Below are 21325 nucleotides of genomic sequence, written 5' to 3'. Positions count from 1 at the left end.
GTCAACCTCGACTGAGTTATAGCGTGGGGTGGCTTCTGTATTAATTTGCATTTTGTTGACTCAATTCATGCAGCAAAATGTTTTTACATAGATTTAGCATAAAATATTTAAAACAACTTCAGAAAGCAGGCAGCAAGACAAAAAAGTGCAAACGCTTTGTAAAGTTTTTCCCTTATTTTAATTGTTTTTTTTTTTTTTTGATTGTAGTACTTTTGTATAACTGTGTTAGGGGTAGTCCCGCCATCGATATGCAAATGCGTTTCCACAGTGAGGGAGAGAGCGAATCAAATTGAAAAACTTTCAAGTGCTCGCAACTAATAGTCGTAAATATTTATGCATCCATGTGTAAGCCGAGCAAATGAAATTCAAATGTCTGTCCAACTGTCTCAGCTAGACTTAGCCGCAGTCCTTGGCCACGCCCCCCAAAATTCGATGTCTGGGCGGCAGTTCAATCAATGTTGCCAGCTTTCAGTTAAGTCCCTGTTATGTGCCAAGATTATATCACAATCGAGTTTGGCCTTGCAGCAAACAAAGAACAAAAAAAAACGAACGGAGAGGAAATGCATATATTTTGCTGGCATACATTGCTAATGAAATTAAATTGAAATTTTTTGGTCATGGCTATTGATATTTTACAACATTGACCGTGGGCTATGTTCTCAACATTTCGCTTGAATAAAAATTGTTGAGCTCTGCAAACAGCCAATAGACAACGGCCCCGTTATTTATTTGATAGACTTCAAATTATATTGCGGAATTCAAACAAAATGCCTACGCATAACAATAGTATATTTGCTCATTTACAATACTGGCTGCAGGCAAAGCAATCTACGTTCGACTCCAAAAATTGTTTAGATACTTTTAAGACTAATTATTTTGGCATTTTGCATAATTCCATATACAACAAATTTTTTGGTGTAATTTCGTTCAACTCAACTCATATTACATTAGCACATTTCAAATTTTACAACACTGGCATATGTTGTAAACAAATCACAGCTAGCTTAGATATAATTTTATAATACTGAAAACTATAGTATTAATAGTCTTACAGTATTTTTTTTTCCAAATTAATCCACTTCATATAAAAGAAAAATCTTGAATTGGAAAATCAATTTAAATTTCGTTGTTGCCTTTGCTCAACTCTCATAGATTTAGACCACTTTTTCGCTTTCTCTGTGCTGTTCACTTTCATTTAATTTGCGGCAGCTTAGCTAAGCCGCTTTGCAACAGACTTTTCGAATATTTAACAATCTATATAAACAAATAAGAACGTAAGCAGCGTGGCACATAGCCAACATAACAGCAGCAGCAGCAGCGGCAGCAGCAGCCATGCCAGCGTCATTTTCATCTGCATCTCATTGAGGTTCTTGCTCCGCTTGGCTGGCATATCCTGTTGCCAACTAATATAAATTTATGTCCTTAAGAGCGCACAGTGTGACACAGACACGCACAGCAAATTAAAATCAACTGGGAGCAGTCGTTATGGAGGCTTTCACTTTCGCTAATGTGTTATGAGAGGCAGTCAGCCAAGCCAAGCCAAGCCGAGCACAGCAAAGCACACCAAAGCAAAGCTCAGTTGTGTTGAGTCAAGCAAACCAACCAGTGAGAGTTAATAAGCGGTGGGCGTGTGTGTGTGTGGGTAAGTGTATGTATGTCAGTATATGCTTAAGCAAATAGGTCGCCAGTTATACACACACTCTGTCGCATTTTAACGCCCCAAAGCTTACATTGTAGTCGTCGTCGTATTTGGCCAACTGAAAGACACCGCCAACAAACGGAAACAAACAAGTTAGGCGACATTTTGCGACTAACAAATACCCAGTATTTAAACTACTTACATAAATTTGCAAAATAGAAAACAATGCTTGACTCTTCATAGAGATATGTAAGATATGACTACCATAAGCATATTTTCTAAATCAGCTTTCTAATTTTCTGGCTAAGGATGTCTACAATATTTCCATTACTTGGCTTAGCATGCAAACTAAAAATCTTTTTAGCTGAGCAATTATCACAACTGCCTTCATATTATACTCAAGCAACTCTGCCAAAGTTTTGGTTAACATTTTTAAATAAAATAATTGCTTATTAAATGGCATACTAAATTTAATATTTCGACTACTAAATGTGGTCGATATCTTGATTTAATATATGCAATATGATTTCAAATAGTATCACTCTTGTCCGGTCAGCATGACCTCTATGGGCAGCCTAGCTTAACATAAATTCAAAGTCAAAACTATAATTTTTAAATTGAATTTTTCAATTCTCTATCTTTTGAAAGCACCTCATATTATCTATTTATTCATAAAAATTATAATATATATATATTATATCTCAGGCATAAGTTTTTCTATGACTAACATATGCTGCAAAGCGAAAGCAGCTGATGTTTGTGGAGCATCAAAAAGAGCTCTAAGAATATATGCATTAAAAGTTGAATTTTTGTGGAACTGCGGTTATTGTGTAAGAGTGTGTGCGACTGTGTGTATGTGTGAATGTATGGACCGCAAAAGTCAAAGCAAAAAAAAAAATTAAACTTAAGATTAAGGCGAAGCAGAAATGTTCTGGCCGCTGGCAGAAGTGACGCTTTGGGGGATTACCAAGCAGCACAAATGCTGACAAGCATACACACACGCACACACACACATATGCAGTCATCAAGACACACTCATGTTTAATCAGATGCGCATACATACATATCTGAGTGCGAATTTACAGATGAAGTCTGTTAAAGCCAGTGCTTGTGTGAGTGTGTGTGTGTGCGTGTGTGTATGTATTAGTTTTTTCGCATACTTTGTTGCTCGTATTTACACTTATTTCATTTCGCAAGTCACTTTGTTTACTTCACGTTTGACTTGACTCTCGCTCCACCTCTCTCTCTCTCTCACTCGGCCTCTCTTGAGCGTACGCTGCGTATGAGTGATTAAAAGTTTGGGCATTAAGCAAATTGTATCTGATGCCAGCTCCAGCTACGCTTTGTGCTTTTTTTCAACATCAATTTCTTTTCGGTTATGTTAATTAGAGCACGCACCAATAAACAACTTACAAGCAAATCGTTGTCAGGCAATCAGCAGCGAGCAATATCGAAGTTCGAATTCCGAATTCTATTTGCAGATTTCTGGACTTCGGGCTCTCTGCTGTTCTTTTAGCTGCTGCCAGTAGCAAGTTTGCGGCTTTTTGATTTGGCTTTTTGCTTTTTGGCATGGCCAAGACATTTGTGGCCTGATTTGATTTTCGTTTCGAGTGGCACATGCGATTTGGCATTTCAATTTGCTTTCGCCCCGCTGGTCTCGTCCAATTATTATGCAACAAACAAATAATCGAATATGCTTCTTGAAATCTGGCCGCAGCTGTCGCCACAAGCCTGAGCCGCACCAGAAACAATAAGCAAAAATTACAAAGAGGCTGATAATACTTCTGTTGCACGCAAAACTTTTTAATCGATGAAAGTTTTGCGGCCCAAGTACGTGAGCTGGAGTTTTTGCGACCAGCCCGAGCTGGATGCCAACTTTAACCTTTGAATTTGGGCAACAGCTGCGCCAGCATCGCATACATCGCAAATTTGTCCGAAATTTTGGGCACATATTATTAATTGGTGCCAGATTTCAAACACAACATCAATTTCACCCAAGCAACACAAAAAGATTTGCGTGAGCTTGCCAAAGTATGAATATGTATCGATTCGCTAAACATATATCAAAGCTCTCTTTAAGTTAAGTATATAAATCATCGATCAGGTTTTCAGTTTGTCTAGAAGTAGGGAAACAAGTAGATTTAATTGCTGCATAAATAACAAAAAAAATAAATAACAATTAAAATAAATTAAAAATTTTAGTTCTTAAATAAAAATTGTGTTCATTGCTTATTATTTAGTTGAAAATGTTTAGTTTAAAAATGTAAATCAATTAAAGAATTTTAAATAAATAAACACATAAAAATAAATAAATTTAAAAGAAAACTTCAAACTTGGTTACAAATTTAATATAAATTCGAACTTAAAATGCATATTATTTAATATAAATATTTAGTGTTCTAGTATTAATATTATTTATATTTTATTAATGTTTACATTCACAATTTATTTTAAAATTATATATTGCAAGCTTAATTAAATTAAATATCCTCGAAAAAGTTACAAATTTTAAATTATAATTTTATTTTTCAAATAAATACAAATTAAAAAGTTATTTTTAAATTAATTTCAAACTTTTTTATATACATTTATTTTTTTTGTTAAACTAACTAGCTGCTAGTTCACTTTGATGAATAAGTTCCATCTTCCACATCGAATCCTGATTAAAACGAAGCAATTTAAACACAAGTTCAGATATTGCCCTCGATTTACATTCATATAGTTCCCAATTCTCAACCAAGTCTATGGGAAACAAATCTATAAATTCTAACCAACCAATCCAACTAAATATGCTAAATAATCCCGTTTTATTTATGATTAGTTCTCATTAGAAAACTTAAGGCTAAAAAGCATTAATAAACTTAAGATTTATGCGTCATTTATATTGTCTAGACATTATTCTTAAGCAGCTGCTGCTTATCTGTGAGATATATAAATAAATTTACTTCATGCATAAAATTAACTAGAATAATGTGACAGCTGCCTACACATAAGGACATAGATGCCTAGCCATAAAACGATTTGGGGTTATCTATTGACGCATGCATATATTAGCAGAGCAGAGAACAAGCGTTGGACTAGATAATTACAAGCTAAATAGAAAAAGCTACTGTAAGAGAAAGAGATAGAGATAGAGACAGAGACAGAGAAAGAGATAGAAACAGACCATAAATAATAATTAAATGCGTGACTAATTACTTGTGTAATTTGCTATTATTAAGCAGCGGCAGCAGCAGCACTAACAAAAGACGGAAGTTGACGTAGTCATAATATATATACATATAAACACATGCGTGAAAGAAGCAGATGGATGTAGGTGAAAAGAGAGAGACGGAGAGTCGCATAATGAGCTGGCAATATGTCGAGTTATCGCTAGAAATTAAGTTCAAGTTGCGGCTGCCTGATAGGTATTTGTCAATGCATAAGTAATCTAGGCGAGTGTAACGCGCTGTGTCTCTGTGTGTGTGTGTAAGTAGGTGGAAATTTGTGTGTGTGTGGGTGTTGACGATGATTAAGTTGACAACAACTGTCAACTTTGCTTTAGCGCGCGCTGACATAACCTAAACGCACTCACACACACGCACACACAGCCAGAGTTGACACACACACACACACACACTCCGTCTGTTGCCCTGTTGTTGTTTGCCCCCAGCTCTTGCTCTGCGGCTTAATGAGTCTTGATTTATTTCATTTCCTTCATTTTTCGATACGACGTTGTCGGCGCCGTCTGCGTGTTGTCACCCTTGACTCTCGCACACACACTCACACACACACACATACTTATTATGCCTTGGCATGTGCTTGCGCGCTGCTGTGGCATCTGCTTATTTACATGACAACAACAAAATTCATTACTCATGCTCTGCTTTGGGGCAGCATCTGATGCGCAGCTTTGCCCTCTCGATTTACTTTTACCTGTGCGCGTGGTTTAATTAATACATTGATTGCTTAATTAAATTTCTGTGCATGCGACATTTAACGTTGACATCGCTAAGCGATTCGCATAACTTGTCTATCTATGCAGAGCTTCAAATGCTAATTGCAAATTGAGGTTGTTCTGTGAAGTAGCTCGTAGAAGGGCAGGGCTAACAGCAGCAGCAAAGATATGCAAAATTAAAAATTATAAAATTAAATAATTCTATGACCGATCAAATGTCTTTATCATTACAAATAAATAAAGAAAATATATATAAAATATTTATTCCCTACAAAATATGTTTGTGGTATACCAAAAATTCAATTTGCTTTTAACAACTTTCAGAATTTTCTTTCAAGTTCTTTTTATATTTTAAAAATATTTCTTTGCCTGCAGAATTCATGATTTTGACAGCAACAAAAAACTTTCGCTGCTAACATGATTTTTTATGCGTCAATTGAATTTGAATTCTATTGGCGCTGTTAGCCAAACAGTCGCTTTGATATAAGCCAATTCCTTATATTTTTGTTGCAGCCCAACAATTGGGACGAGGACTTAACCCGATTCGCCCGATTCCTATCGCACAACTCCCACATGTCAGCTTACGCCCAAAGCGTTTTGAAAAGCTCTCGAAAATTGTTTTCTTCCTGCTTTGCCCCAGCTTATCGCGTGCGTGTGCTGTGTGCGTAGTGTGGCGCCATCAATAGTTTTTCCGTTAGCTCACAATGATATCAATTTTTTTTATTTTAGCTTGTAAGTAAACTGGCTTACTGCCATGTTAAGATGAAGCTATAAGTAGCTTTGCTTATATGCCCTCTAAAAATGAAACTATAATAGAAAATTAATATTTAAAATTTTAATAAAGATGTGAGCTATATATCAAACTAATTTGGCATCAAGTTCTTAACTAATGTAACAAACAATTATTTTTTTATGAATTGAATTGCAGTTGGAGAAACTCTACCTATACACCTTGTTTAATATTAATGTTATAATATTAATTTGATTTATATTTTTACATTCTCGTTAAATTCTGATCTGATCAAGACTTTTTTGTGAAATTAAGATATTAAAGTTAAGCTTACATTTCCCGTATCTATTCAATATTTCGAATTTAGTTTCAGCTGGAATAAAGATATGAAATTCAATCTTAGCTTTCTCGTATCTGTTTAATATTTTTACATTTTTTTCTCTCACTTGTTTTTTTTTGTAATATTTACAAACATTAGCCAGGGGAATCAGTACACGAGCTTTTTCAATATCCGGCACTTAAATTTTATTACTTTGCACATTTGATGGCCTCCATTTTGTGCAACCTGTGCTGCACGTGCTCCCAGAGACATACTATCTGGCTCGCACATTCACATTTAGCTAGTGGTATTCTGTTGCAGCGCGCTCTGCATATAATCTCCATAAAAATACATATAAACAAAATGTAAAATTCATAAAAAAGAAAAAAATAATGCGAAACCGAGCATTTTTCGCCTTGCAGCTGGCATTTTATTTGGTTGCTGTGGCTGCTGCTGTTCCCCTTGCTCTTGCTCTTTTCCTCCTGCTTGGACGCGCTTGCACTTACGCTCTATTCCTCTCTACCTCTCTCCCTCACACTCTCGTTCACTCTTTCGTCCACATTGTTTGCGTGCGCTTTGCATTTGCTTTGGCCTGTCTGTGGTTACCCGCTCACTTGCCTTCCTCTCTGCCCGTCACTCTCTCCCTCACTCTCCCGCTCTCTCTCTTCCTCTTGCCCTCTAGCCATGTTTATTTGCCTAAGCGCCGCTTGTTGTTTGTTTACACTTTTTCGGTTTATGTTTCCTCCTTTTGTGCGGGTGTCAATTTTATTTACTTTTTACTGCACCAACTTGACTTTTATGCCCATTTCTGTTCCCGGTTCCCTGCACACTGCAACTGTTCCCAACTGTGGCCTGTTTCTTCTCCGTTCGCCTCGACTGCCTCTCTCGCTCTGCTTGCATGTTATGCGATCTAATTGTACTCAAAATTTTACTTTTCCGCATTTTACTTTATTTTTACACTTTTGAAGCTACAAATATAATCATTTATTTATGCCAGAATACATTTGTGTATGGTTCAGAGATAAGAGTAATGATTTTATTCATATACTAGATTAGATTTTACAAAATAAAACTACATTTCTAGCTATCTCTCTCGCATTTATTTATAAAGTTGTAAATAAATACCTAAAGAAAAAAGTTGAAGGTTCAAATGCCGAATATTACATACCCAAGGATTACTTATCATGCGCGACTTAAATATATCAGGTGCAGCTTAAGAATTTTTTGGAATTGTTCAACAGAAACAGAAGACAAAAGGCTAACAACTCTGCTTGCCGTTTATCGAAATACTGAGTATATTTAGCAAAACTCAGCTTAAACCCTCTCACACATACGCACACACTCAACTATACATTCGCTCACATAATGTAAACATAAACAGGGCAATAAAATATGAATAGCTGCAGGCAAACAGCGACAGTCGCCAACTGGCAGCCACACCCGCTGAATCGAAGTCGAAGTCGAAATCGAAATCGTGAACGAGATCGAGATGGATATCACATATGCCGTGGAGAATGCACACGATGAGAATATATTGACGCATGATATGCCATTGGAGAAGGAGGTGAGACTTAATTGGAATTTGGATTCGTATATTTAGCCTAGTCAAGATAGAATGCTAGCCAACTGCTGATAGCTTTGGAATTTCCAGTTGTATTTGTCGTTTATGTTGTCACTGTTGACACTCGAGCCGCATCCCGATGACAGTCTCAACTGCGATGAGGAGACTCTGCGAATGCGACAGCAATTGCTCATCTACAAGGCGGAGGTAGATGCACTCGATCGCAATGCCGACGACTACTACGAAAAAAAGGAACGGCTGATCTTCAAGATCTTTTGCGAATTTCGCGGCCTGGTCTATGACCCTGAAACGTTGGAATGCTGCTGTGAATACCCGGAGAATGAGAAAAATAATTAATTAATTCATTGATTAATTAAAAACAATTAATTAATCGAATAAAGCAATTCAGATGAAACTGTGCCTTAGTCTCTAGGTGATGCAAGTTAACTTGGTTAATAGATTCAGTCTAGATTCATAATTCCCCATTTCTATCGATAAATATCGATTGGTAAACACATAAGAATTATCATAATTCTTAAATTGATTGAATTACACATTTAAGTTAATGCGTAGACTTCCCTAGCGTTGCTTCACCGTGGCCCCAGCTGCTGCTTAGGCTTAGCTCTAGATATGTGGCATTTATATTATACCAAAATCCGAACACCTGCAGTTAGAAGAACACGCTGCCAGGACATGACCAACAGTACAAATGCCTCAGCCCTAGTTGCAACCTAGCCTTTGTGCCTTGTCTGCAAATTAATTTCAACTCAGTTGGAAGTCGAAGCTAAAAACCATTTGAATGCCAGGCAAATTATTCAACAACCAAATAAACAAGCAGTCGGGTGTGGCAGTAGGCTCCCTTCCCATGTACCTGTGCGTGTGTGTGTGCGTCCACAAAATGACTTAACATGTCTGAAACTGATTATTGCTCGGGCAAGCCTAGTGAAATATATATATATATAAATATATATAAGTGTATATATGTATATATATATGCATGTATACATATATATATATACGTATATATGCGTATGTATCTGTGGTATGCCGCATCATTGCGCACAGGTGCCACCAAGTGGCCGTGTCCATGTGGCTTACGCACGACTTGTGCGTAGACATCATTAGGCAAAAGTGCGTATATTTTAATACCCTGTAACACATATCATGAGGGTTTATAAAAGTGACAATGAGTAATGTTTAACATGAACTAAAGCTAGACATGATTAATGAAAGCTTAGAAATTCTCAAAGAGTAAAAAAAGAGCAATGTGACATTTAGTGTGTATCGATAAATATCGATTTTGGCTCATTTAAGAACTTGCGGTAGTTTAACATATGGTACAGAGAACACAAAAACTTTCTTCATGGTCAAAATCGATATATATTACTTTTTTTTAACTATTTTTAGTTCCTTCATCATCATAAATATCGATCTTGATTACCAAGGAAAATCAAAAAAGTCTACAAGATTTGATATAAAAAATGCATATCACAAAATTTTCCGATTAGGAATGTTCTTTTGCATAAGTTCTTAAAATTTTCGAATATCGATATATATCGATTTTCAGCAGTTTTCAATTCAGACTAAAGACTTAATTTGCTCTTATAATTTAAGTGACTGCAAGGCAATTAATGAGATACGGGGTATCTGCAAGTCTACTTGCTTAAGCTTTATTTCTTTTAGCCTATTTCAAGAATGTGAAAGTAAATTGGCTTAGGTGCCTGTTGGAATGCTGAACTAACGTCAAACTGAATAGAACGTATTCGAATTAAGCATCGCACTGGAACCGGATCTAAAGCCAAAGTGAAGGTTCATTAAAATTTGACTTTCGTTGCATGATGCGAAAGGAGGGCAAACCAAGTCATTGGAATTCGTTTAATTAAGCGTAGTTACCTAACATGTTGACATGTACGCTCTTATCCGGCAAATTCGCATAGAAACCCTTCAATTAATTGTATAATCGAATTTAATAGCTGAACGTTAAAGGCAAAACTTTAAACTTGCTGCTTGAGATATCAGCGTGAAAATTTCGCGTTCATTAATTATCGCAACAAAATGCGCGCCCCGAGCTCACCCGGCCGCTCGCACATGCCGCACGGGCTGTCAGGCACACATGCACACGCCCCCTGTTGGGCAGGGCGTGTAATTAAGCAACATCTACCGTTACGGCGTCGCCATACCACGTTCGCATGTCCCGTCTTGCTCTGTGTTTGGTTAGCGGTTTTTAGGTGCGTGCTGCGCCGTGCTGCTCCGCTATTCTCTACCATTTCGACCCATTCACTCAAGTATTAATAACAGCCAAAGTGTTGCTTGGGAAATTTATTAAGATGCCGTCGCCGGCAGGCGTTGCCACTCGGCCCTGCTCGTTGATGCCTCAGCTGTTGCCACTTCAAAATATTTTAGGGCCTTTTCTTTTCATATATATATACATTTTTTTTTCATCTTCTCTGTTTTGTAGTTTTGTTTCGTTTTGTTTAGAGGCCTTGGCGCTTGTGTCTATAATTTGGGCAATTTATTTACAATGTGGCGTATGCGTAATATTTAAAGAGTCTTAAAGGAGGCATGGAAAATTTCGAAGAAACTTCTACCAAATTCATTTAATATTGACATCATCAATGCCCACACATTTTTTTATGACTTGATCTTCAGCCAACAGCGAAGTTTAAGTATCTTTAATAAAACATGAAGGTATTCGCTTAACCGCAAAATTATTTGTTAAATTTTTTATATAGATTTTTTTTCAATTATATTTTTTTCATGTGAGGCCTAAGCTTTGGCTAATGGATTTGAAAATAAAGTGTAAATAGCAGGCAGAAAATTGTATTTAATTAAGAGTGGAATATAATGAACTTTTTTGATATTTTAAATAATTTTTACTATAACTTTCACATATTTGTGTTTTGCAAACATTTTATCAAAATATTGTTGACTAAAATTTCATTGCTGTTGCTCTTTGTACACTCAACATTTTGTATTATTTATCAACATTTTATCTCACTTAAGAGTAGGCAAACAATTTTTCATATTCTCACCATTTTTTGTGGCCTGGCGGCAATTTGCTGTTCTGTTTTATTTCCAAATTGCGTGTACTAAATAAATAAATTGGCTTTCAGCAACTATTTTTATGAGTGAAACTTCTTGCAGCCGGCGCCTGGCAGTAAAATAATATTTTAGTTTGGGCTCATCAGGGTGTAATCTATTCAAATACAACGCCCAATGAGTAGGGATAGTTCCTTAGTCACAAATGACTGGCCAGGAGATGCCCAGTGAGTAGAAGCAAATTGTGGCCAGGTGAAAAAATTGTGACCTGTGAGATTATCCTATTCAGATTTTCTCTAAAATCCATAGTTATCTATCGATAATAATCTAGTAGTAGAAATATTTAGAGACAAATTAAGCATTAATATTGCAGAACAAAGACAAACAAATTTATTTCAACATTCGTGTGTCCCATTTTTTCTCATTTTCATTGGACGCAGGGTAAACAATATGATAGTCACATACATTTTCATGTCCGGTCAGTCATAAACTTTCCACCAATGAGTCAAGCAGCCGGGGTCTGGTTCGGGGCTGCCCAGAACTCCAATTGCAACTGCACAAAAGATGAACTGACAGTGCCATAAAATAGTTTCTAGCCGCAAAAAGACAGCGGTTGCAGTTGGTTGAGGAAGAATAATGCGAACTTTGTGTGATGCGATTGCCAAATGAATATGGCTAACATGGAAAAATACTTTTTTGCTGGCTTTTGTTCTGTTTCTAGAATAGTTTTGATATATATATATAAACATTAATATTTGATACCATAAATAATAGGTAAAAATATATATACATTTTTTTAATATTTAATATATATTTTTAATTTTTTTTTTTGAAATGTCTTTAAATATAATTTTACTTCAAAATTTTGCAATTCAAGAAGCTTTTGGATCTTACATTATTTATAAATATTTAAAATATTTTGTGGAATTTTTTAGACTGTTGTGAAATATATTACACAATTTAATAAAAAGATAAACATATATATTTAAAAATATATCATTTTTTACATAAGCTGCTGGGGAAATCGTTAGCAAATAGTTCTTAACATTGGATAACTATAAAAATGAATTTAATGTTTCCCTGCACTAAAAAATATATATAAAATATTTAATATATCAAAAATATGTTCTCTCCATTTTTTTCTGGTAACGCAACCCTTTTGAAATAATATTGCCGAATTCATAACAACATTTTTAATCCAGGTATTATTTATGAATTAATAAACTTATTCATGTAGGCAAGGCAACATTATTTGACTGAAAAAACTTATAAAATTTCTACAAAAAAGTATTTCAGAATTTATACTTTAAGCAAAAACACACTTTCTTCATAAATAATTTAAAAACCCTTTCTCTGAATGTTTTCTTACGCGCTTTAAAGTCAGATAACTATAGCTACATTTCTTTTTTCGCAGAGAATATATATATGTTATATTCTTTTTTGCCTTTCTCTCAATGCTCATGCTGAGCATCGATAGTGAGGAATGTAAAAAACAACCACACGAACGGGCGCAATCGACTATCCGATACTCGTTCTTGGGCCAAGAAAAACTTTAATTAAAAACAAAGATTAAGATTTTCCAATATACCACGCCAGCGTGGCTCCACGATTTATGGGTCTATAAATAGAAGGCGAGCATTGCACAAAGCCAATATACTCCTTTGCAAATGGTGGACGAGAATAAAATAAGATAAAATAGTAGAAAATGGAGCGCAGAAATATCTCCGACACTCGCAGCGGGTGTGAATTTATGGCTGCAGACGTAAGGTCATAGTTCAGCATATGTCTGCATGGCTTGGCCCAACAAATCATCATTAAATGGGGGCACATAGAGAGCGTGGACAGCAGCCATAAATAATAATTTAATTATTTTATTACTTAAAAATGCACAACAAATGCGCTTTATACACGCGCTCGCAATTAACGTCGCACACTTGGCAACCTTAAAGTCCGACGAATAATCGCCTCAATAAAATAAGCAAATGAAACGTGGCCCAAAATAAAGTGAGCAGCAAGGTCCAAAGAAGCCATTGAGGCAACAAAGCAGTCAAGAGCCAGCTCGTAAGTAACTGGACAGGTTAAAGAGTAGAAGGACTAAGAACAACAAATAAAGGAGCTCAACTTTGGCAATGGCCGACTAGAGAATACCCACACGCAAAATGACGAAGTGAACGGTAAATTATAGAAAAATTGACGTTGTGTTTACTACAAGTCTCTACATGAATAAAGATATAATGTTTTTGGTATGAATTTAATGACAGAAAAATTACTCAAATTTTTATTCATATTTAGAGCTAATAAATGCTGTGCTAGTTATATGTGCATGCACAAAAACAATATACCCATTTTGAAATCATTTTCAATGGGTGCACTGTATAACAAATGGCAGAGCCAAAGGAGGCGGTGGGCGGCAGGCGATGCAGGCACATTCAGCAGGGCAACTGGTTTTCATTTCAGCTCTTGCCATGGCGTTTGAAATGTCACAACACAGTGCGACAAAAAGGCGTGGCCACAATTAGCCCAGCCGGGATATACGGTGTATGGCAAAATGAAAATGCGCATGTGTGTGTGTGCGCATACTTTTTGCTAGCACCGTATGGCATGGCATGATGCTTATTATGCTTGTGGCAGCCCTTTTAACATGGGCTCCATTTCAACACGCACACACGACATCGCAATGTATAACTCAGAGTGTGCGCATGTGTGTGTGTGTGTAATCATAATTGTAGTGGCTGCAAATAACAACAACAACAACAACAACAGAAGTGCACACACAACAAAAGGCTTTTTACAGTCGCCTCTGCCTGTTTTCGTCCCGGTTTGCATGTGTTGTCGCCTTTTTCGTTCTATTCGCTGCGCCTGCTTCAAAATGTCAACTGTAAATTCTTTTGCGCTTCTTCGCATTGTTGTAGTTGTTGTTGCTATTGTGGTTGGGTTTTGTTAAGCAGAGTTCATGTAACCCTTGCGGCTAATACAAATACATACTTATTGTACTGAAAGTAACAACAACCATAGCAACAATGCCAAGCACTGGCATTTTATTAAGATGCGCACTAGAATTTGTCTGCCAAACAGCCAGCAAAAATGATTGGTACACAAAGGCTGTGCTGCGCTGAGCTGAACGACAGCAGCGACTGAAAGCGATTCTTAAAATAGTTGTTGACTCTCAAGAATGAAGGAGCAGAGAGTTCAACATGTTTGCATATGGAATGCGAATAGCAAAAAGTTGAAGTAGAGTCGCCTCAGACACTAGAAGGCAAAAGATAAAGGAAATGAGATTTATTATAATGTAAAGGTAGAGGTATAAAGGAGTAGAAGATTGGAGAAGAAAAGTAAAGGAGTAGAGAAGTAAAGGAGTAGAGAAGTAAAGGAGTAGAGGAGTAGAGGAGTAGAGGAGTAGAGGAGTAGAGGAGTAGAGGAGTAGAGGAGTAGAGGAGTAGAGGAGTAGAGGAGTAGAGGAGTAGAGGAGTAGAGGAGTAGAGGAGTAGAGGAGTAGAGGAGTAGAGGAGTAGAGGAGTAGAGGAGTAGAGGAGTAGAGGACTAGAGGAGTAGAGGACTAGAGGAGTAGAGGAGTAAAGGAGTAGAGGAGTAGAAGAGGAGTCGAGCAGGAAAAAAAATCTTTTTCAGAAAATAGGTCAGCTTTGAAATCACATCAAATCAAAATTATTGCACAGCTTTGAGAACAAGTGAATTATATGAACGAACAGCGATAATAAATAAACAAATTGAATAGAAGATTCAACAACAATGGAATTTTTTCTAAAACAGAACGCAGTTGGTGACAGTCGAATAAACAAAAGTCAATTCGCTCTGTAAACAAAAGAATCAGAGCGTATTTTAAGAGCAGCGAAAATAATGAAGAGAAGGCGTTAAGCAATTGATTTTTGTGGAGAAAAATTGTCGTAGTTGCTGGAATAAATGAAAATATATTGATTGATGGGAAACGAGAATATACGAGAGCAGCTGAAACAAAATAAAATTGTGTCAAAAAAAGATTAGGAAAGAGAAAGGATGTGAGTTAAATTGAATTTTATTTATAGATCAGATCTGTGGCAAGGCTTCATTCCGCTAAATATAACTTTACTTATGGGCATATTTAATAAAACACAAAAAAACTGTGCTAACATTTTGTCTTGTGACTTCAACTATAAAACTACGGCTGAGAGCTCAAGGGCTAAAAGCGAGCACAAAAAAGCGAATTATATAAAAAAAATAACAGCTTACATTTGAAATAATTTCATTGAAGGGCGTGCAGAAAGGCATAAAGAGTAAAGAGAGAGGAGAAGAGTCGGAGAGAGAGGAGCAGAAACAATGGGAGAACGGCGCAAATGTAAAATAAAAGAAATGCTAAAAGTTTTCTCGTGTCGGCAACGGGAAACGCAAAACGGAAACGGAAGTCACATTTGGACCACATGTGCGGACATGTCGCCCATAATTTCAACACACATAAATATGTAGATTTACATTTTCGTGCACTTTGTGGAATTGCCAGAGTAATCAAATTATATATATATATATATATAATATATATATGTTTCAAAACCGTTTTTTAATTATACAAGATAAATACAAAATATTAATTTTAAAACAACAACATTGGGGCACAAGAAAAACAATCAACAACAAAAATAAAATCTTCACAAATTATACAACAACTTTGCTGTTCACACAGCCATTACAATAATAAGAACGACAGCAACAACAATGACAATAAAACGCAGTTAACAACAGGTAAGAAGCAGCACAACTGGCTGCCATTCAGCAAGTCTCCAAAAAGCACAAAAGCTTCGATGTGCCCGACAAAAGGAAAAAAGAAAAACAAAACCAAAAAGAAAAACGGAAAAAACCGCGCTGCCAACGTAAACAATACCACAAAAGCAACACGTGCCCCCAACCAATAGTGAAATGCCTCGACCCCGCCCACACCTACAGCCTTGCACAACAGCCCCGCTTTAGCAGCAGCCCACTCACCTGCCAGCTAAATGCTCACGTAGCCGTCTTAATGAGCCACAGGTTTTACTTATACAATGGCAATGCCGACAGCTAACAACAATAACAAAAAATGCAAAAGAGACAGACATATATATGGCAACTGAGAAAGAGAGAGAGGGAGAGACAGAGAGGAATAAAATGGCTTAATTTATTAAACACGAAAATAAGGTAGAGCCACACAGCCTTTTCGGTCGTGCCTTTAATTAAAAATATCAAAACAAAAAAGAATTACCTAGAGCGCCGTTAGAGGTAAGCTTTGTGAAACGGGACCTGGACACTGGACACCTGTCGCGCAATCACATTTTCAAACAATTTCCACATGTCAAACTGCAGTAGAAGCAAAAACTTCTACCTCTACCCAGCACAGCAAGAAGCTCGAGTCTGACAGAAGTAAATAGTTTGTGGTTCTGGCCTGTCCCAAAACGAGCTGACACTGTGTCTGCCCAGCTGACAATGAAGTAATTTGCCCAAATTGTTACCTGCTAATTGGCAACCGGAAAGCACACACACACACATACATATATATATATATATATATATATATATATATATATATTTACACAACAACACTAATAAAGAAAACCACAAAAGAAATCGGAAGCTGTGAACAGCTCAGGGACCTGAGCGATAAATTAGATTTCAAATTGGTTTTTTTTTTGTATTTTATCTTTATATTTAAAATACTTGGAAATTGCACATGGGATTAGTATTATTAACTTGTAAAGCAAATTTACTTGAGATTTCAAACATAATTGAAAGCTTCTAAATTCTTTGTTCTTTATGCTGGAAATTGAATTTAAATTTGTATCAAAAGTGGAAGCGCTTTTTATAGTAAAGTAATATATTTATTATTATATAAATTTTTTTAAATTTATTTATTTACTTAAAAAATAACAAAATAATATTAGTAGATATTAGTAGATTATTATTTGTATTATTTTTTAAGTACTTAAAAAAATTTCACTTGAAATATATATTTTAAATACCTAAATCAAAATATTTATTTTTTGTAAAGACTTAACACAGTAAATATAGATATTAAGATATTTTATAGAAGTATATTTTAAGTATTGCATAATATTTTCTATTTTATATAAATTTACCCAAGAACACACTCACAAATAATCAGCAAAAACTTTTGCTGAACAGCAAATTGAATGCGAAGATAAACTACATAGTGAATTTTAAATTCAAAATGGAATGATAAGAAACACACACATAATCAAGAAACAAACTTTGCTAAGCACAAGACTCACTTAATTTTTCAATTAAAATGTGAAAAAATATGTTTTCCATTCCATGCATAAGGCCAATTTAGCCTTATTTTTAACAGCAATTTTAGCCTCATTACAGCTACAAACGATTTTCGGTTCCTCGAGGGCATATAAAAACAAACATAACTCTGGGCTAAATATCAGGAAATGAGCTTAAGCAGCTGTCGGGAAGGAAAAACACTCTTTTTGCAGGCCAATTATGCAGCGGGAAATTGTAAAAAAAAAAAAACAAATAAAGCAAAAAATAATTCTTTATAACCAATTGAACACAGGTCCCACCACTATGTTGATATATATATATATATATCTGTTTTTTTTTCAGGAAATTTTTTGCTTACTTAAAAGTGAAAAACCACAGAGAAAAAGATAAAACCTTCAACAATTTAACCCCGAGGCACCAATCAATGCAAAGCATTTGTCAAGGCAGCTTAAACGGAATCGTAAACGATACAGAAACCGAAACCAAAAACCGAAAGCCGAAACCATTTCACATATCAAAGAGATGCCAACATAAAATGAAGCAAGAGCTGCAATTATGAGCGGCATTCAATCAAAAGAGCCCGAACCCCAGGCAAACAACGCAGCAATGGGAAACAAATAAATGGCTCAAATCGAGGCTGCTCGACCTAAAGTTGCGCTGAATGTTAGAATTTCGATATTGATGAGAAAGGATACTATGAAAAAGGGAGAAAATCATGAACTATATAACTATCTAATTCAGTATAAAATCCAATCAAACTCAGAAGAACTGAAATTGAATATCGATTTCAGAATTATCGAAAAAGTTATAGAAGAGAGTCAGATACATATATAGATAGCATAACAGACTCTGTCCTGTTCAGTATACATATTTTATTGCGCTCAGCCACCTACACCTAGTGCTCATTTGCATAAGCTAAATAAAACGATTATACCCCATTAAGTTACTTACAACGGATTTAGGGTATAAAAAACACATTTTTCGACCAATATTTCTGGCATCAAAAGAAACTTGCTGACAGTCAAATTGGTCGGCCAAAGAAGCAGCCGAACACCGCCCAAAAAACAAGATATATTGGCGGGCCAGCGGGAAGCGTTATAAAAGCTATTAATACATAGACACACATAAGCCAAACGAACCACCAAATCAAAGTGTGAATACCGCTCAATGGTTTACTCACATCATGATGCTCTACGAGATTGCCAAAGCGGCCTGCAATTGTGGGCTGGGTCCCGAAACTGTTTTGGGCATTTGGTCAGGGCATTTTATTGTTCTGGTGCGGCCAACAATAAAACGAGTAAATAGCAAAAAAAAAATGAAAAAAAAAAAGATTGGTTTAGGCGGCAATGCTCGACTTGGGCGATAGCCTAATAAATAACATAATCTGATGTTTGTTGACTTCTATCTTTTATCTATTTCTTTGAGCCATTTGCTTGAATAAATCCACACTTGAGAAACTTTGTTATTTATTTTTAAAAATCATATTATCTGATCATAGACATGGCGTCATGGCGTGTAGAGGCTTAAAACTTATGATGAATAGTCCAAGAAGTATAATAAACATCAGCTTCACATGAGCCTGTTAGGCCTGTTTTTAACTTATGGACTTAGATGTTATAGCAAAAAGTCTTTGAGTGTTACAATTTCGACCTCGACCCACCCAACGAACTGTGTTTTGAATCGGGCAAATAGAAAAATAATATACTCCAGCTGTGCAAAAAATATGTACATATCAAATTTCATTTCTCTTATTTCTATAGCTCTCGAGCTATATTAAAAAATTCAAGTCTTCAGAAACAAATTTGAACAAAATGAAGAAACATATTTTATTTCAAATTTCAAGGCTTTATCATTTTTAGACTGTCTGTTCTCTTAAAATAATATATAATACCCATTACGATCCTTCTCAATACGTACAGGGTATAAAAAGGCGGCAGCAAATCTTTCATTATTCATTATAAGCGCCCCACAGACCGCAATAACTTTTAGCCAAGGCTGGCGCAAAAAGGAACTCCAGTCATTTATCTTGAGTTGGCCGGCTCGATAGCCGGTAAGTCAGTGGTTCCGACTGTCGAAAAATTTCATCAATCTTTCAATAATGCGGCTCAAATTGCCAATGGAATGACAGGGGGAGACAGGAAAGAGCTCAGGTAAGTAAGTCCAGAGGTAAACGTAGCAGAGTTCAGTGTCATGTAAATTTGTTTGCGCTGTTGCACGTAGCCAATAAAACGTCTTGGAATGTGCCCTCACTTAAGCGGCAATTGAACCGCACTATACCACCCACACACTAACGCACACACACACACACACGCACACACTCTGCCAGAGCCATATGAGGCAGGTCATCAGTATAGAAAGAAAGAAAGACAGTCGAAAGCAAATAAATCATGCGGCCATGCGGCCCAAGTCCTTGAACTGTTTACGCGTACGATGCTTCAAGCAACCCAACAGACTTTTATTTATTTTTATCATTTTTTCTGCCATTGACGATGCGAACACCCACGCACACACACATACATCTTTTTTCTTCCGTTTCGGCTTTTTTGATGGCTAATAAATTCGTGCCGCATTCGCATATCCCTTTTATTTATGTTTGTGTTTAGCGTTTTTTATTGATTATATTGCGTAAAATATCTGCCTCTCTCTCCCCCCTCCCGCTCCCTCTCTCTCTCTCTCTCTCCCTCTCTTTCTTTGTCTCTCTTTTAAAGATATTTCTCATTTTATAAGTACCCAAGTTGTCAGATATATTGCAAAGCTTGTCGCTTCAGTGCGCCTAATGAAGTTATAGCCCGATACGCTTCTCAATTTTCGGTCTTCGTTTCATTGTTAGCCAAAGTTCTCACTCCCTACAGTTATTTATATATATATATAGCAATATATTTTCATTAGCTGTAAGGAAAATTAAGTTGTTCGGGTTCCATTTTTTGCCCTTAGTCAGCGTAAATTATTTTCATTTATTTAATTGGCAGTGAAAGTGACATTTATGAAAATTTCCATCGATACATTTAACAAATGTTTCCAGCTTGACTGCGCTTCATTTGTTTAAGCAGCTGCCAAGCTTAAAGGAGAACGTTTATCGGTTTTCATATACTTAAAATTATAAAAATGACAATAAATTCTATAGCATTTCCCATAAGCTATAGATTATTAAGATTGAACCCATATTAAGTCGTTTTTTGTTGGATTTATATTTGTATAAGAAATATATTAAAATATGTACTTAAGCAAGTAAGAGTGCGACAGTTGAGAGTGCCCGACTAGTATATACCCACCATACGATGCTTCTACAAGAACTTAACTATGGGAAATGAATTATTGAAGAACTAAGGAAACAAAACCATGAACGTATCTAAACAGTAAGTTTGAAATTTCATGATAAAAACCGAAATTACATGATAATAATTATTATAGGCTATTATCAATAGTAAGAAAATTTAATTTGATCGAAAAAATATATAGGTTCGTACTGATTAGACAGGTACTGGAAGACAGCAATTTAGATTTTCAATTTCAAGTCTCTAGCTTTTGTAGTTTACGTTCTGGATCTATTCAACTCGTTGTCCTGATCACGAAATATAAAATTTATTTAATCTGTCATGCCTCCTCCTGCCTGTTACAGACAAGCTCACAACACCATTACAGAGTACCAAATTTAAAACACATTTGTTATCATTTAATCAAGCAATCAGTCAAATATTTACTCTGCTATTGATAATTTATAAATATATAAACATATTTTAATAGAGCTAAGAGTTATTATCAAGAAATAACCAACTATTTATATATGTTCCATGATTGTTAAGATATTTTGCAGCAAGTCTTTGGTAAGTTTTATAAATAAATTAGTTAGTATT

General features: G+C 35.8%; 2 protein-coding genes across 6 annotated transcripts in view; one reads left to right on the top strand and one right to left on the bottom strand.

Annotated features, from left to right (window-relative positions):
• LOC111595928 (zwei Ig domain protein zig-8) overlaps positions 1–21325 on the bottom strand; it is an 84024-nt gene that overhangs the window by 20196 nt on the left and 42503 nt on the right. Inside the window, exon 1 of one of the 4 annotated variants that reach the window (XM_023309887.2) lies at positions 15450–15613. The exons of the other annotated variants lie outside the window; for them this stretch is intronic. The gene's annotated coding sequence lies outside the window, so the exon portion shown is untranslated. Of the gene's footprint in view, positions 1–15449; positions 15614–21325 lie in introns of those variants that run through there. 4 annotated transcript variants of the gene reach the window in all.
• LOC111595929 lies at positions 8029–8558 on the top strand. 2 transcript variants are annotated; one of them, XM_023309889.2, is made up of 2 exons: positions 8029–8189; positions 8277–8558. In XM_023309889.2, the coding sequence occupies exons 1-2, from the start codon at positions 8115–8117 to the stop codon at positions 8541–8543; spliced, it is 342 nt and encodes a 113-aa protein (XP_023165657.1). In that variant the 5' UTR covers positions 8029–8114; the 3' UTR covers positions 8544–8558. The 2 variants fall into 2 exon arrangements, with proteins under 2 accessions (XP_023165657.1, XP_023165656.1); XM_023309888.2 differs by having other exon boundaries at positions 8262–8558.

Source organism: Drosophila hydei, unplaced genomic scaffold (assembly GCF_003285905.1).
Source record: "Drosophila hydei strain 15085-1641.00,03,60 unplaced genomic scaffold, DhydRS2 tig00000172-arrow-pilon, whole genome shotgun sequence".
Lineage (NCBI taxonomy): Eukaryota > Metazoa > Arthropoda > Insecta > Diptera > Drosophilidae > Drosophila > Drosophila hydei.
The sequence above is the reverse complement of the archived record's forward strand: the minus strand, read 5'-3'. Positions and strand labels throughout refer to the sequence as shown.

Coding starts and splice junctions, on each gene's coding strand:
- LOC111595929 (XM_023309888.2), top strand. CDS start 8,115: ATGGATATCACATATGCCGTGGAGAATGCACACGATGAGAATATATTG. Junction 8,190..8,261: donor ATATGCCATTGGAGAAGGAG/GTGAGACTTAAT, acceptor AACTGCTGATAG/CTTTGGAATTTCCAGTTGTA.